Source organism: Astatotilapia calliptera, chromosome 3 (genome assembly GCF_964374335.1).
Source record: "Astatotilapia calliptera chromosome 3, fAstCal68.1, whole genome shotgun sequence".
Classification (NCBI taxonomy): domain Eukaryota; kingdom Metazoa; phylum Chordata; class Actinopteri; order Cichliformes; family Cichlidae; genus Astatotilapia; species Astatotilapia calliptera.
The window spans coordinates 79,548,253-79,566,609 of record NC_137424.1 but is presented as its reverse complement, the minus strand read 5'-3'; the positions used below and the strand labels follow the sequence as shown (position 1 = coordinate 79,566,609).

At 42.8% G+C, this 18,357-nt stretch overlaps 1 protein-coding gene across 1 annotated transcript; it reads right to left on the bottom strand.

The window, feature by feature from the left end:
* Positions 1–7,115: 7,115 nt before the first annotated feature.
* LOC113009933 (uncharacterized) lies at positions 7,116–8,936 on the bottom strand. Its single transcript, XM_026148632.2, has 3 exons — positions 8,873–8,936; positions 8,572–8,646; positions 7,116–8,212 (listed from the first exon to the last, which is right to left on the bottom strand). The coding sequence occupies exons 2-3, from the start codon at positions 8,635–8,637 to the stop codon at positions 7,322–7,324; spliced, it is 957 nt and encodes a 318-aa protein (XP_026004417.2). The 5' UTR covers positions 8,638–8,646; positions 8,873–8,936; the 3' UTR covers positions 7,116–7,321.
* Positions 8,937–18,357: the final 9,421 nt, after the last annotated feature.

The following is an 18,357-nucleotide window of genomic DNA, read 5'->3' as shown; positions in this document are numbered from 1 at the left end:
GCTTCATCACTTCACTGGAAATGCTGATGTATGCAAAACCTCACTCTGTGCTCTCCATGCACAGCTGTGAGCTCACATCTTATCTTCCACAGTAAGGTCTGATGCACAGCGCTGCTCACTGTCTCCATCCAGCACACAGTGAGAGCATGAGGGAGTGAGCAGGTGTGGTCCTGGTACTCCTGTCATGTTGTTGATCAGAGTCCAGTGAACAAAGAGTTTGTGCAACAAGCCAAATATTTGATTTTGTGCTGCTTCATGAATCAAAATCACAGTAAGAATATTTAAACTAGTGACCTGATGCTGTCACATCACAGCCGCACAGCACTCTGACTCTTCCTCGTATCCACCGGGGCAACTCTGTGCTACCAACAACATGAAATGGTTGATAAACAGCAGCTCAGCTGGATAACGGTTTCTCTCTTCTAAGCTTCACATGGAGGTAAATGAACATGAAGCTTCATCTGTCAGTCTAACCAAATCTCATCATTTCCATTGCTGACCTCAGCGCTTTATCAGCTCTCTGTCCTTGAAGCAACACTTTCATTTGCTTCATCAAACACAGATATCGCCCATGTTTGAATGTTTTGCTGTTCAGCAGCTGAATGTCTTTATGAACTGTGAGTACTGAGATCTGTCCCACTCACCCAGCCCAGTCTTCCATTTATGTCCTCGTTTACACAGATGTCTTTATAGCATTTTATTGCCAGTTTGGCCTACTACCTATGGCGGCAACTAGGCCTCCCTGGAGTTTAGCATTGTGCCTGTAGTCTGCGTGTGTAATTTAGTTTCTCTGTGCTTCAGTTCCACAGGCAACGTCCTCCAAGTGTCTCAATCTCAGCCTGCATGTGAGCAAAGGCCACTACAATCACTGCTCACCTTTAGCCTCGCCCTCACTTACCCGTCCTTCTGTTCCAGAGATCCTCTTCCATCGTTCCCCTTATGATCAATCATTTGGTTCTGTTTGTGTCCTTACCGCAAGTACATAAGCTGGCAGAAGTGAACTTGAGCGAGACTGTTCTTGGACCTATTCTAACTGAGGTGGATCATAGAATAATGTAGCCAATTTTAGCAGGGGTGTGATCACCACTGTAGGATGTGTGTGTAATGTGAAGTGTTTGTGCATCGCGGTCACACATCTATCCAACCATCTTTTCCTGGATGAGTTTGTGTGTACAAATAGCTTGAGAGCTGCCTTTCAAATCAGGACTCGATGAGCAGAATCTAGCTACTCTGAGGGTCTTCCTTTGTCAGTCTCACGTGAGTCTTTGAGCCATATGCTCAGACAAAGGATCAAACCCTCAAAAAGTGTTTTTAAGAGGTAAAATAGGCAAACAATAAAAAGGCACAAGTTTTATATTGAGCATGGGTTACTGCTAAAGAAATAGGTCTCAAGACCTTTAGAGCAGGAAGGTTGCATTCACCGGGATGAAGGTTGGAAGGTGGTACACCAAGTCGTCCTTCCTGAGGGATATTGTGGTGGCACATTGCAGCTTGAGCATGATCACCATCTGCTCAGGTCATTTAGGAATCACTAAAACCAATGTCAACATTCTTCAGCATTTTGGTCTGAAGGTCTGAAGAAAGATGTCGCCAGATTGTAAAACATGCAGGATTTTCCAGATTGTGGGTAAGACTGACCAGATGGTGCCACCTGTTCCCCTTAAACCCATCCCATTGCTGATGTAAATTCATTCATTAGTGTACATTTGACAAAGAATCTGAATTGACAAGTCTCACTTTTTATATGGCAGGAATCAATGTGTTATTTAATCAGGTGGCAATATGTCCTAGTGCAGTCAGACGGGAAAAGCCAGGGCCAAAGGTGAGGCACATCAAGCACATAATAATAATTTTGTGTTAATCTTAGATGAGTAGTTTTATGGACAAAAACCACCAGGACATCCAATGTCACCTTAGTGCTAATCAGGGGCGATTCTAGGATCGGAGCTTTGTGGGTGCTGAGCACCCAGAGAGCTGCCCAGCCAGGCAAGATAAACTTTACTCGTCACGATGAGACGTCTTCCCCGTCTCTGTCAGTCCCTGCATCCTTAAATGTCTCCAGTTGTCCCGAGTTCCCTGTGACTGTCTCCTTGGTGCGTTTAAACCCCTGTTCCTCCCTGTCCTCATCGTCTGTTGTCTTCATCTCCATCTCCGTTATCAGTCATAATAATTTTACCATCTCTGTGCAAGTCTGCAAATTTCTTTATTAAATCATAAGATTCTTAAATTCATCAAGTCTCTCTGTGCCTGGGTCCTCGTCACAAAGCATGACATCACTGTTTTGTACATTTTAACACAGTTTAATCCCACATTTGTGAAAGAAAAGCAAAACACTTTTTTGAAAAGTCTGTAACAAAACCATCAAATCTGATAAAGGTTATTTATATGCTGCTAAAGAAGAATGGATTGGAATAAAAAATACACATCCTAACCTTGATTACTGGAGGAGAATAAAGAATGATGCTCACAGTGAGTAAAAAGTAAACTGAGGGCATTTTTTGGATACATAAAAAAACTCCCAAAACAATTTACAAATAAATTACCGTATTTTCACGACCATAAGGCGCACCGTGCTAAAAGGCGCAGTCTCAGTTATGTGTGCCCTTACTGTATTTAACACACACATAAGGCGCACTGGACCATAGGGCGCATACAAGTACCGTATGCGTATTTAAAAATAAAGCGGGAGCAAACCTGAATTCGGTACCTTACTCACATTTCTATTGCCGGTAATCGTCATCATCAACAACACACAAGCATACAAGTGTGCATATTTAAAAATAAAGCAGGAGCAAAACAAAGTTTGGTACTCACATTTTTATCATCAATCAAACCCATCAAAGTCCTCATCCTCTGTGTCTGAATTGAACAGCTGCGCTAAATCTCCATCAAACATGCCAGGTTCACTTTCTTCACTGTCAGAGTCACTTTCCGTGCCGTGCGGCTCCTCGGAAATGATGCCGGCTTTTGCGAAAGCTCGAACAACAGTGCCAGCAGACATGTTAGCCCAAGCATCTACAATCCATTGGCAAATTGTGGCGTAACTCGCCCGGCGCTGCCTTCCACTCTTGGTGAAACTGTGGTCTCCATCGGTCATCCATCGCTGGATGTGTTTGTCGCCGATGTGTTTGCTGCAGTAGGAGCGGAAGATGGCCAGCTTTTCCTTATAATCCGCTGGAAGTTGCTGCGCTACCGTAGTCCTGGTCCGGATGGAAAAATGGCACCGTTTCATAAAAAGTGAAAGTGAAACTGCTTTTAGCCGAATGGTGACGCCCACTCTTCACCCTTTAACGTTCTCATGGTGTTCTCAACTACGTCCTCCTTACAACACATAGGGCGCACTGCGCTATAGGGCGCGCCGCACTTTTTGAAGAAAATCTAAGACTTTTAAGTGCGCCTTATGGTCGTGAAAATACGGTATTACAAAATATTAATAAAAGAACTATAAAAATGGAGGCAACTCTGCCTGTGGTAGAATGTATACAATGCATGAAAAAATCTTTACTGCAGAAACTAATTTTGTGTTGTGAGATTTATGAGTTTCATGCTTTCATAGTGGTGCTTGGGAGGGTTGACACTTTCTCAGGTGGTCCACACTGTAAAAGGTTTGAGAAACACTGATAAGTGTCTGTGTGCTTTTGGGAAACATTTAAAGCTGCAGTACAGAATCTTTGAAACAAGCTTAAAACATTTGTAGAAACAGAGCATCTGCTTCTCTTTACAGCTCCTCACTCCACCAGGGCTGTTTGGCTCTGATAGTGAGCAAATGTGATGCACGTACTGCGGCAGTCATGCAGACAACTGGACGGTCCAAAAGTTGGCCGACCTATTACTGGCTGAGGTTTCAGTAGAGTTGTGGCTGAACCACATAAAAATATATCATTAATTTTAATCTCCCCGATCAATGATAATGTTATCAGAAATGTTTCAACACAGTTTGTTTTGCAGATTCTGTACAGCAGCTTTAATATAGGGAGGACACAACTTCCAGATTGTGTTGAGTGAAATCAGGTTTTTTCTCTTTGTCAGTTTAACAGTTTGTGTTGTGCCTGTCACTGCTCCCTGTCTGTTTGCTTACCTGCTTCTTCCTGACCTTGTACTTTCTCCTCACGTTCCCTCTTTCCTCTCTCCCTCTTTGGACTGACAATCATACACAAATAGATTGTATCAATTAGATGAAAAATTACATTAATATGAAAAAAATACTTTTAAGATCACTAACAAAAAGTCCTCTCTCAGTGTATTTTAGACCAAAAGGCAAATAACCAAACCACACGAACATCTAATAAAAGATATAAATACTGAAACACTGATCCAACATTATTCTTGATTGATGGATCATTTGATTTTACACTTTTACCTGAATGTGGCTCCTTTTTTTGAAAAAAAAAAGTTTCCTATATCCATTATGAACCTGGCTGTCTCTCTGTACACACACACACACACACACACACACACACACACACACACACACACACACACACACACACACACAACATGAGTTATATGGTTAATGGGCATCCAGTCAGTATCCATTTCAAACAGGACAGTGGTAACAACAGCAGCTACGGACAATTTTAAATAGGCTGTATACATTTCAATGTTAGCAACAGGACGGCCAAATGTCGCTGATTTTACTAGAGAGCAGGACGGATTGTAGAGTAGCAAACATCGTAGAAAAACAAGTTTTCAACACTGCAGGTTACCTGGTGTAATGTTTTTCAGCTTAAAAGAAACATGGTCTGATCCCAACCCAACTATTTAAAGAGTAACTGAAGGTTAAATGCAGCTAATATGTCCTGTTTTAAGCCAGGCACTAACACCTCTGCTCCGCTGCGTCTCAGCCACCAGCGCTCTGGCAGACAGTGCTAGAGTCAGAGTAGGGGAGAGGCGAGCTGGAAAAAAACATTTTGGGAGGGGGGAGTATCTATACTTTTGTTGTTAAAATGTTGCGTCTCAACCAATGTTCCCTCTAATTTTTCATGCGTCTGAGTGAACACGCAAACTCCCTGAGCGTCCCTTGGACCACTGCGACATCAGACATGTGCACTGTGGTCACGCCAGCATCGAATCCATCCAAGTTATATAGTTTATTAAAAATAAAACCAAATTACAGCATTTACATTTATGTTAGACTACCTTTAATTAACTGCTTTAGCCCACTTACAATGAAAATATTAAAAAAATCTAGTCATTGACCTTGTAGTATGTTGGAAGTAAAAATAACTTAAACTCCAATTTTGAAAACACAACTTTCTTTCTTTTCTTTTTCTTTTTTTATAAAGCTCTGACTGGTATTATGAGTCTGTGGTCTGGCAGAGAGTCTGTAACTCTGTCTGCAAAATACAGTAAATAAAGACCAATGCTGGACAATTAATTATATAGTTACTTCTTCAAAAAAGTTACTCAGTTATGCAAACAACAGGATTTATTGCAGCTATTTTTTTAAATGCAGCCAAGGCGTTTTTTAAAATAAACATTTCAAACTATTTACAGAACAATCAGCTGTTCTGCATCAAATCTGATGCCACACAAATTATTTGTGCCGCTCCAAAGAATAATTTCTGTCCACTATGAGATGAAGGAGAACAACAGCCTGATACCTGCAGGCCTGACAGCAGCAGATGTGTCACTGCTGTAACACTCAGCAGTCGCCTCATTGTTCTGACACACACAACAAAACTATTGACTACACTACACACTAACTACACACTAACTACACAAGATTTGCGCTAAACGTCTCAAATCTCTCACATCTCAGAACACCGCCGTCACTCCTAAAACTTCCCCCGTTTCTTAACAACTAGATGCATCGTTGCCATATCATTTTTTGATTGGTCGACATGTTACTTTTTTGCACGAAAATGAAAGTGAAAGCGGGGTTTTGTTTTTGCTCACAGGCTTTCAAGCTTTTTTTCTTATAAAACGCAGTTTTTACCGTTTCTTCCAGCAGTAAATATAAACAACGACAGTATTCAGGAAGAAAACCAAACATTGCAGATATTTTTATCACAACTCTGGTTTTACGTGGCCGATCAACACAATTTAAAAACTGGTATAAAGTCCACACTGTTTCCATCAGTTGTTCGTCTGTCCTGCTCACATCTCCAATGGTTGTACACGTTGTCATTAACGTGGCTTCACTCCACATCGGCCGCTTTGCTCGCTAAAACACCGGTGTCGCACATAAGGACGCTGTCATAGCCTGTCGACGACGTTGATTAGCTGCGTATATACGAATGTGAATCGCATCATTGGCTGGACTATAGGATAAGGTGGCTTCGTTCTAATCCCATACGGCGGCAGCCAGTCACTCACTGACTAACACTGGAAAACAGAATTGTTAAAGTTTTAATTTGAATTTGAATTCAGGTACTGTCATTTTTCTTTTTTTTTTGTGCGCAACGCAGATTTTCTGTGCACAGAGACCGTGCCAGCAGTGCGCAATTGCGCACGTGCGTAGCTGCGAGGGAACATTGGTCTCAACTAAGTACTGTCTGCTTTTTATATTTTTAGTAGTATGTCACACAAACAGCAAATATTGTCGAAAAAGTATAAAAAACAAGCAAGAAATCTTTGGGGGTGCTTTGATTCATTTTTGGGGTGCTGAAGCACCCTCCAAATGTGTTAAAATCGCCCCTGCTTTGGGTATTCCCTGGCCCCATCTCTATATATAGGTGTAAAATTATTCTTTGTTTTCTTTTCCCCACAGATTAGGTGTGCTTTATACCTTTTAGTTTGTTTCTTTTGTGTTCCTTTTTCATATTTTTGTTTGCATGTACTATAAATTTGGAAAAGTACAAAATAAAAAGTTAAAAAAATAAAAAAAATAAATAGAAGTTTTGTCATGTGTTAGAACATTATATATATTGGAGTGTGTATAATGGTTCATGTGGTAACTGTTCTTAACGTGCACCCTGTTTTGAACTGGTTTTTATAGGAAATTACCCGACACTGCTAATTCTAAGTAAGTATCACGAAGTAAACTCGTGATGTCCACACAGTGACGTTTCTGCTAAATGAAGTCATGCAGTGATCCTGCTGAGCTGCTCTCTTCTCTCACTTCTTCAGATTCTCTTGACATGCACCGAGGTTTTACACATGACACAAAGATATTTCATATTCTGAACAGACTTTATTGAAACAGTGACAATCATCAGAATACAGCGAGACAGAGCTAATCGAACAGATTGACTGTAGGATCAATGATCATTGTTGGAGTCAAATCATTTCAGCAAGGAAAGAAAAACAATCAAACTGGTTAAACAGGAACACCATAGACTCTTTGGTTTCTGCCCAGTGAGCATTCCCAGCTCTGTTACTAAAACGAACTGAAGGTCAGGTACAGTGTATTACCGTTGTTCCCACTGTTGAGGTTTTTTTGTCTAATGAAGACCCAGGGAATGCTGTACGCCTCCACAGCTGCTGTGTTGACGATCACAGAGACCGCCCGAATGGGATGACCGGAGCCTTTCTTGTACCACAGGTACACAGAACTTCCTCCTGTCCCCTTGTTTAGATCAGTAGTTACCCTTGTAAAGCCCATATAGGGAAAAAACATCTTCTCTCTATCGTTAGTGGAGAGCTGCAGATCTGTGATGGCTCTTTGAGAGTTAGTGGTCAGACGGTACCAGATGAAGACAAAGGATCCTCCTGCACCTCTGCTGGTATCTTCGTCCACTCTGATGTAGCCGTTCCGGAAGTAGTCAGCGTCTCCATCATAGTCAGCATTGGCAGCGATGTCACAGATGTAGGTTGGTTTCTCCCTCTCCACCCACAGGTAGATCCATTTTCCTCTAGCTTTCCGGTTCAGATCACAGGCCAGTCTCTCCCATCCAAGTGTGAACATCAGGGCTTCAACCCTTGCATCTATAGAGACATGAAGGTTCACAATGGGAACATCGTACTCTGAGTTACCTCTGTAGTACCACAGGTAGATGTTGTCTCCGCTCGTTCCGGCATTGAGGTTCTTGTCAATCTTCTGGTAACCTGCAGTGATCAGACCCCTGCTCATGCCACCATTGAATGTAAGCTGAATCCTGGTGATTGGTGAGCTGCTGCCTTTTTTGTACCAAAGGTAGATGTATTTTCCTTCAGCTCCTTTGTTCAGATCAACATCGATTTTGCTGAAACCTTGACTGCTAAGACACGCCTCTTCAGCTTCATCCAGAGACACCTGGAGCTCGGTGATGTACTTGCCCACTGTTTGTTGCTGCGTCAAAGTTAAAAGATTAATGAGTAAACAGAAAGATTTAAAAACTGTTTTAAAAGTTTGAAATCAGGAATGTGCATGGCAGCTGAAACTGCTGTAGCATTACTACTTTGTCTACATTTACGTTTTTTTCTGAGATATAATAAAATGACATGATTTTGCTACTAAACAGATCGTTAGTTGTTGTTTTTTTTTAAAATGTATAGCTAATTAAACTTGAATTGTTCTGAATGTTTTTGTATTTTATGCTAAAAAGTAAGTTTGACCCCACACGATGAAATAAATGTGTGAAAAACTGAAAAGCTGCAGAGAGCACATTTTCACACAGACTGGACACAAAAGAGAATATGAAGCGTTACCAGAGTGAAGGGAAGTCCGATCAGCAGCAGCAGATAAACCTTCAGCAGAGTCTTCATAGTCTCCATCTCTTCCTCCTTAAACCACAAACACATTAAGGTACCTGTAAGTTGAACTGCTCATAAAGATTTTATGCTCTCTGCCTCCCCAAGAAACTTGCCTGGGAACGCACTGTACAACATGCTGGACCGAGAAATGACTTTTAATCGATTACCTCAAGATGGGTAAAGAAGGGTAATTTTTTGCCAAATTTAAAGGAACGTAAAGAGCAAACAGATGCTGTGTGAGCAGTTGTATACTTACGTGTGTATAGACAGCGTTTGGCTGGCTGAAAGCTGCTGATCGGTCTTTATACACAACAGCATCAGTACAATTGTGAAATCATCTCTGACGTGCAGTTTCAGCCCTCCTCCTTTCCTGCTTCTCTGCATTCACATGATGATCAACTGAGCTAAACATGAATTAAAAAAAAAAAATCTGTTGTATATTAATGAATAAAAACACATTTGAGCACTGTGTGGACTGTCAGTAGCTACATATGGATTAAATATATCAATGAAAAATGAAGGTGAAGTTTGATTTCTCAGAGATATTAATCTGAAATGTTTTTTTTGTTTGTTTGTTTTTTATCTGAATATCTGTAAAAAAAATACCAGTTTTCACTGCCAATGCTGGCCATGAGGGAGATGCTCAGTACTTCTACTTCCAGCGCCGCTCCGAGCTGGCAGCCAGTATCAGCAGCTCCGACCTGACGGAGTCATTTTTTCTCTTTCTTTGTTGTTATTGTGTTTCTTGTTATTGTTTTTTTTTAATTGTGGACTGTACTACTCCACAGTGGATCTCAGAATTTTATGGATCAATCATGTTTTTTATCACATTTTTACGGCAGCTGTGTCCAGAGAGCACATGGAGGTCTGACCGACCTGAAGGCAGCATCCTGGGCTTTGAGAAGTGTGCGGATCTGGCTGGTCATCCAGGGTTTCTGGTTTGTATACAATATAAAGTCTGCTGTTGGTACAGCTATATCCATCACTATGTCTATCTTCCTCTGCTTGTCCAACACCACTATGTCCAGCTGGTTACCATCACCAGTTTGTCCTTCTGTATCTGGAAATCTCACAGGATCCTAGCGCAATAATTCTGCCTGCTAGCATCTTGCACCCTGCTGTTATGTGCTGGATTGTCTCAGGGGCATCTTTACACAGCCTGCACCTGGGGTCTTGCCTGGTGTGATAGACCCCAGCCTCCTTGGATCTTGTGCTCAGAGCTTGTTCCTGTGCTGCCATGATTAGTGCCTCTGTGCTGTCTTTCACAGCTGCCACATTACTACTAAACCCATGAAGCAAGTTTAAACAAAAGGACTGGTTTTAAGATTTGTGTCTGATCAGTTTCTTAAGACTACATTGAGCCACTATCTAGTTTCAACCCAGCACCTGCCCCACCAGTCCAGGTCAATTTGGATTCTTTTTAGGTTCCTTAAGGGAAAGTGACAACTTTGGTATGAAGGAGGGAAAGTCTGATATTATTTTTAATGATTTGATTTGTATTCATGTTCCCCATCTTTAACTGGTATCAAACTGTTGCTTCCTGCAGTGGGAAGAGCCACGGACGATATTATCGGGAGTCGCAATTCCTCTCCAGGACTGTACGTCGGGTCATGATGGTGAGCAGACCAAGGTTGCATTACTGCCCAGTAGTGATGTTCAAAACACCTTGACATGCACTGTTTAAATAAAACTGAACTAAATTGAAACACTGTAACATTTAAAGGTTTTGAAAAAATCTGACATCATCTTCACAAGTAGAATGGGAGGCAGAGCCTTCAGTTTTCATTTTACTTCACAAACTGACCTTCATGCATTCAGCTTCTACTGGGATCTTCGTGATGGACATGACGGAAGCAGGTGAGGAACTCTGAGATGATGACATTTCTCGACCTGAGTCGTTGTCATCTTAGCAGCTGTTTGGTGGAGTCAGGAAGTGAATGATGAACTTTTAGAAAACCTCTGAACATTTCAAGAAACGAGTTGTGTTCAGATTAAATTCATTTCTTCAGAGGACACAAAACCATCAGAGTTGAACTCATCCAGATCTTTAATGTTCTAAAGAAAAAGAAACTCCTGATGGACTTTCAGGTACCAGCTGTTTACACACTGACTGCTGTGAAACGTGTACAGTGTTCAGACTTCTAAAGAAATAAATGGCTTCACAGAGAATTAATTTGATGTCTGCTGAGAAACTGTAACTGTTGAATACTGTGAGGAAAACTGCTGAGCATGTGTGAGAGTGTCATGTTTAACGGCCTTTCAGAGAGTCACTGCCTTCACTTACAGAGTTTCTTCATGTCCTGTTTCATCAGCACTTCTTCACAGCTTCTGACTTCAAAATGATGGGTCATGAACAAGTGTTGAAATGATTCCTACTAATGAAAGATATTTGTAATAGCCGCATCAGCTCTTTCACTTCCTTTTACTTCTCTTTTGAGAAACTGCCACATGAAAACCAAACTGTGTAATTCATCGTTTTAGATTCAGGATCCTGATGTTACCCTGAAGTCTAGAGCAGAATTAACCCAGCTTTGAGATCCTTCCCAGGTGCCTAAAACCCGACATACATCTCGCATCAGGTGATGTTAATATGTCACAAGAACCACCCAAAACCTATGACAATAATGATAATAATAATAATCGTTACATTACCATTCAGTTTTAGGGTGACAATAGAAAATTATATATTTATTGTTCTCACGTGGTATCAGACGGGATTATTTTAACAAACGAATGACATTTTGCCTGATAATTATTTTTATCCTCCTGTAACTTCCCTGTACAGAGAGCTAAAACCTCCAAAGTTTCAGGATTAGTTGGTCGTTCTAAGAAGTGTTTGTGAACTAAAAATCAAAAATGGGGAATACTGTTTGTCTGTGATTTGGAGAGCCCAGCGTGTGCTCCTGACGTGGGGCAAACCAATTATTTTGGGGACACCTGCCTTGGCACGACAGCTGTTGTGCAGGTGAAGCTGAAGACAATATATGAAGGCAAGATTGCGTAAGGTTGCAGGTCCAGATGACATCAGCTCCAGGCTCCTGAGGTGCTGCGCACATGAACTGTGTGGCATCCTAGGTTTTCTGTTCAACCTGACTGTCACTGGGGAAAGTACCACAGCTGTGGAAGTCCTCCTGTGTGGTATCGGTACCAAAGACCTCCCACCATCCCAAGGACCTCAGCAGCTACAGGCCGGTAGCCCTGACGCCACATCTGATGAAGACCCTCAAGAGGTTGGTTCTAAACCATCTGCGCCCCCTGGTGAGGTCTTCATTGGATCCGCTGCAGTTTGCTTACCAGCCTGGCATCGGGGTGGAGGACGCCATCATCTACCTCCTGCACCGAGCTCTGACTCACCTGGAGAAGCCTGGAAGCACTGTGAGGATCATGTTCTTTGATTTCTCCAGTGCTTTCAACACCATCCAGCCACGACTTCTGAGAGACAAGCCGGAGATATCGGGAGTGGACCACCACATGTCCCAGTGGATACTGGACTACCTCACAGAACGCCCACAGTATGTGAGGACACAGAGCTGTGTCTCTGATACGCTGGTCTGCAGTACGGGGGCCCCACAGGGAACTGTGCTGGCACCGTTCCTCTTCACCCTCTACTCTGAGACCTCTCCATCAACTCCCCACGCTGCCACCTACAGAAGTTCTCTGACGACTCTGCCATAGTCGCCTCATCACAGGTGAGGACGACTCAGAGTACACACAGTGGACTCTGGACTTTGTGGACTGGTGTCAGCAGAACCACCTGCTGATCAACGCCGGGAAAACCAAGGAGTTGGTGGACTTCCGGAGACGCAGACCCACCACACTGACACCGGTGAACATCCAGGGAGTGGACATTGAGATAGTGGACTCTTATAGGTACCTGGGTGTTCACCTGAATAATAAACTGGACTGGAGCCACAACACTGATGCTCTTTACAGGAAGGGTCAGAGCAGACGCTACCTGCTGAGACGGCTGAGGTCATTTGGAGTCCAGGGAGAGCTTTTAAAGACCTTCTATGACTCTGTGGTGGCATCTGTCATTTCTTACAGTGTTGTGTGTTGGAGCAGCAGTTTATCGGCAGCTGAGAGGAAGAGGCTGGATAAACTCATCAGGAAGGCCAGCTCTGTTCTGGGATGCACCCTGGGCCCAGTGCAGGTGGTGGGAGACAGAAGGACTCTGGCCAAAATAACATCTCTGATGGACAGAGTCTCCCATCCCATGCATGTAAATGTTGCTGAACTGCAGAGCTCCTTCAGTGGCAGACTGCTGCATCCTTGATGCATGAAGGAGCGTTTCTGCAGGTCCTTCCTCCCTGCAGCTGTCAGACTGTACGATCTGAACTGCTCCCAACAAACACAGATTACATCAGTGCTGTAACAACTTCTACTGTTGTAACTGCACATTACTTTTTTCAGCTTATATATACACACTATACATGTCTACTTTTTAATGCACAGGTACAATACACAATCTGCACTTTTCTAATTATTCTAAATATTCTTAACTATTTAAACATCTTTCAGTATCCTGCTCTGTTTGCACACGATCTGTACTCTAATTTTAACAACTGTACTGTACTCTGCTTTGGTAACTATTGTCCATGATGTAAATATGTAAAAATTGTGTTTCTGTTCTATGTCCTGTTCTGTTTGTATGTGTGTGGTTTTTTTTTAATTTATTTATTTGGCTGTACTTCACAGCAAAAGATGCAAACTCAGCAGCAACAAGTGCTTTAAGCTGATACTGTGATACTGTCAAAGGAGGTAACACCTCAAATCCGATGAAACACCTGGCGACGTATAGCGTTTTGTTTTTTTTAAAAGCCGAGAAATGCGCCGTATTTGATGGCAGCAGCAGCCGTTCTTCTCTGCGTGAGTAGCTTAATGTTGTTCGTGTGTAATTTACTTTGAGTAGGCTAACCACGTTATTACATTAATGCATGTAAGGTGAACTAGCAAACATCATCATAGCTACATGCAGCTGTCTTCTTGTTTGATGGCAGATGCTCCCTTCACCCTGGCCAAAAAGGCTAAAATGACCAAAGAAAAAGTGGAAAACAGCTAAACATGAGAGGTTTTTGGACAGAGTTTGTGTTTTTCCATTGTTTAAGCACTGCTTCCAGCCAAGAGTGATACCATATATGCCCCATAGCTGCAGAAAAGGCTAACATTGTTATCTTTTTACATAAAACCAGCTGAATATGAGAGGTTTTTGGACCAATTTTGTGTTCTCCATTCTTTAAGCACCAGTTTGAGCACCGTTTGAGCACCGGCACCGTTTCAAAAGTACCGATTTGGCACCGGTATCAGATAAAACCTAAACGATACCCATCCCTAGTCTTCATGAAAGTCCATTTGCTTTCTTTCCAAGCTCCTTAGACTATAATTGTGGTTATACTTTGTAATATAGATTTCATTGATCCATCATTACATTTAGATATCCAGTTGTATGTACCCTACATGCATTATCACAGCAGAGCTGCTGTACTTACTCCACATGTCAGTACTTCCAAATGAGCTGTTAATCGGAGCTTTGTGTGATCTGCCTTTTGGTGAAGCAATGGTCCAGAAAGGGCAAAAAAGAGTGAAGCATTAAGGCCAATTACCACAATAAGGTAGCTGATGATCTGGCAAGTGAAGGGCTGAGCTGGTCTTAAGTACACCCACATGATTGCTGCTAATGATCTGCAGGTGAGCAGGGATAGACACACGAAAACTGGAACTCTGCTCAGAGGTTGGACTTAGGCCGGCTCATAACACAAACAGTGAATTCTTCCTAACTATAACTCATTAAACAAATACAAGTACAAATGTATAGAAGATAGAGACTTCCTTCTCAACTGAACACGACAGTTTTGGAATCACTTGAATAATGGGTTACTCTGGTTCCACAGAAGAGGGGCCTGAAAACTGAAGGCTCTGCCTCCCATTCAACAAGCAAGCCTGCAGTGAGAGAGTGAAGCGCTCTAATAGGGTGATATGGTACTACAAGGTCATTAAGATAAGATGGGGCCTGATTATTTAAGACCTTGTATGTGAGGAGCAGGATTTTGAATTCAATTCTGGATTTAACAGGAAGCCAATGAAGGGAAGCCAAAACAGGAGAAATCTGCTCTCTCTTTCTAGTCCCTGTCAGGACTCTTGCTGCAGCATTTTGGATCAGCTGAAGGCTTTTCAGTGAGTTTTTGGACATCCTGATAATAATGAATTACAGTAGTCCAGCCTGGAAGTAATGACATTTCTTGACCTGAGTCGTTGTCATCTCAGCAGCTGTTTGGTGGAGTCAAGAAGTGAATGATGAGTTTTAACAAAACCTCTCAACATTTAAAGAAACGAGTTGTGTTCAGATTAAATTCATTTCTTCAGAGGACAAAGCAACATCAGAGTTTAACTCATACAGATTTTTAATGTTGTAAAGAAAAATAAACTCCTGATGGACTTTCAGGTTCCAGCTGTTTACACACTGACTGTTGTGAAATGTGTACAGTGTTCAGACTTTTAAAGAAATAAATGGCTTCACGGAGAATTAACTTGATGTCTGCTGAGAAACTGTAACTGTTGGATACTGTGAGGAAAACTACTGAGCATGTGTGAGAGTGTCATGTTTAACGGCCTTTCAGAGAAACAGCAAACCACCTCTGCCCAGCATCCTGCTCGCAAATCTCCAGTCTCTTGACTGGATGAGCTGCGTGCACAGATTAAACACCAACAAGGCAACAGGGACTGCTGCGTTCTGGCCTTCATGGAGACATGGCTGGAGCCCAGCGTCCCCGACTGCGCCATCACGCCGGATGGATTCACTGTTTACCGGGGAGACCGAACGAAGGACTTAGGCAAGAAAATGGGAGGAGGGGTGTGCTTTATGGTTAACTCTTTGTGGGCTAAAGATGTGTGTATCTTAAAAACTTACTGCTCTCAGAGCCTCGAGCTGCTGACCATTAAAGTCAGGCCTTTTTCCCTCCCGAGGGAGATCAGCTCAGTTCTCCTTTCAGCTGTTTACATTCCCCCACATGCTGATAAAGCCACGGCTATGGACGAACTGTATAACATCATTATTGGACTTGAGAACAAAAATCCAGAAGCTGCCTTTATTGTGCTGGGAGACTTCAACAGAGCCAACATGAAGAAGGTTCTCCCCAAATACTATCAGCACATCTCCTTCCCCACAAGAGGTGATCAAACACTGGACCACTGTTACACTCCATTCAAAGAGTGCTACAAACACCTCCCCCGCCCAGCGTTTGGTAAGGCAGACCATTGTTCCATACTGCTGCTGCCTGCATACAGACAAAGACTGAAACAGGAAAAAACAGCTTCCAGGGTTATTTACAAATGGGGCAGTGAGGCTGAGGAGGTCCTGCAGGACTGCTTTGACACAACTGAATAGCAGATATTTGTGGATGCAGCTGATGGCAACATCAATGAACTCACAGACTCTGTCACATATATTGGAAAGTGCATGGATGATACCATCACAAAAACCACTGTCCGCATATATCCAAATCAGAAACTTTGGGTAAATAAAGACGTTCGCGCCAAGCTAAAAGTGCGGACCTCTGCCTTTAACTCCGGGGATGCTGATGCACATAAAGCAGCCAGGTACGACGTCCGAAAGTCCATAAAAAAGGCCAGAAAGGACTACAGGGACAAAATGGAGTCTAGCTACCACAGCTTTGACACCAGGCGCTGCATCACTGACTACAAGAAGGACAACACAGTCAGTGTTCAGCCCGCTGCATCTCTTGCAGATGAGCTCAACAACGTCTATGCTCGTTTTGACGCAGACAACAGAGAGCAGATCCTCTACCCTCAGGAGGACAGTGAGGCTGCAACTTTAACCCTGAAAACAGAAGCTGTGAGATGGACCTTTAAAAAGGTCAATCCTCACAAAGCTCCAGGACCAGACGGCATCCCAGGCCGGCTACTCAGAGTGTGTGCAGACGAGCTGGCAGAGGTGTTCACCAACATCTTCAACCTCTCCCTGATGCAGTCAGTGGTCCCCACCTCCCTCAAAGCATCCACCATCATTCCCGTTCCCAAAAAATCAGTGGTCTCCTGCCTGAATGACCACCGTCCTGTTGCACTGACATCCGTCATCATGAAGTGGCTGGAGCGGCTGGTCAAAGGTCACATCTGCTCCTCCCTCCCTGACACACTGGACCCTCTTCAGTTTGCCTATCGGACAAACAGAGCCACAGAGGATGCCATCGCCCTGGCAACGCACACCACCCTCACTCACCTGGAGAAAGGGAATACATATGCAAGGATGCTCTTCATCGACTACAGCTCGGCATTTAACACCATCATCCCCTCAAAACTTGCCTCAAAGCTCATCCATCTGTAGATGGATTCTAAACTTCCTCACAAACAGGCCCAGGTGGTGAGAGTTGGTAAGCACACCTCCTCATCACTCATCCTAAACACAGGTACGCCACAGGGTTGTGTGCTTAGCCCCCTCCTATATTCCCTGTTCACACACGACTGTTGCTAAACACGAGTCCAACATCATCATCAAGTTTGCGGATGACACAACCATCATAGGCCTCATCACAGACAACGATGAGACGGCCTATAGAGAGGAGGTGATGGCGCTGTACGAGTGGTGGCTGGAAAATAACCTGACATCAGCAAAACTAGAGAGATGATAGTGGACTACCGGAAACGACCAGTCAGAGAACACCAGCCCATCCACATCAACGGTGTCAAGGTCGAAAGGGTCAGCAGCTTCAAGTTCCTTGGAGTCAACATCACCGAGGACTTCTCCTGGACCCTTCACACAGACACTGCTATCAGGAAAGCTCGCCAGCGGCTTTACTTCCTGAGGAGGCTGAAGAAGTTTGGCTTCGTAAAGCTCACAGCATCATCAAGGACCACAGCCACCCCGCACATCAGCTGTTCTCCTTGTTACCATCTGGCAGACGTTACAGGAGTCTGTCTGCTCGGACTACAAGACTCAAGAACAGTTTTTACCACCAAGCCATACGACACCTCGACCACAACACTTAAACACACACAACACAGCACTCAGAAGCTACCCTGCAGCTTCACAAGTACTCTCTATAATCTGCACTGGTCACTCCACTTCATTGATATTCATATTTTAAAAAGTGCAATACTGTAATAACTGCCACTAAAAAAACAAAAAAACTTTTTTGTACTGTTTAGTTTGTACTGCTGCTCATTCCTGTGCAACATCCAATCTGCCCCCCCCCCCCCCCCCACACACACATTCCTATTTAAGATTTTCTTTATTTACTCACTAGTGTGTACAAATATTTATATTTAGTCAGTTAACTGAAAATCTCTTTTTTCCTTTACTACATCTTATTCATATTTTGCTCTTTACTATTTTTCTATTTATTTTTTATTATTTTTATATATATATATATATATATATTTCTACTGTACCATTCTGCTGAGTGACTGTCTTATGCTCGTCAAATACATTTCATTGTGATGTTGACCCTGTGCCAACTTGCATATGACAAATAAAACTGAAAACTGAGAGTCACTGCCTTCACTTACAGTTTCTTCACATCCTGCTTCATCAGCACTTCTTCACAGCTTCTGAATTCAAAATGATGGGTGATGAACAAGTGTTGAAATGATTCTTACTAATGAAATATATTTTTAATAGCAGCAGCAGCTCTTTCACTTCCTTTTACTTCTCTTTTGAGAAACTGATGGCCCAGGATGTGAGTGGGCGTTAAGGCGTCTGGGAAGGGATCTCAAAACTGGATTATAGAT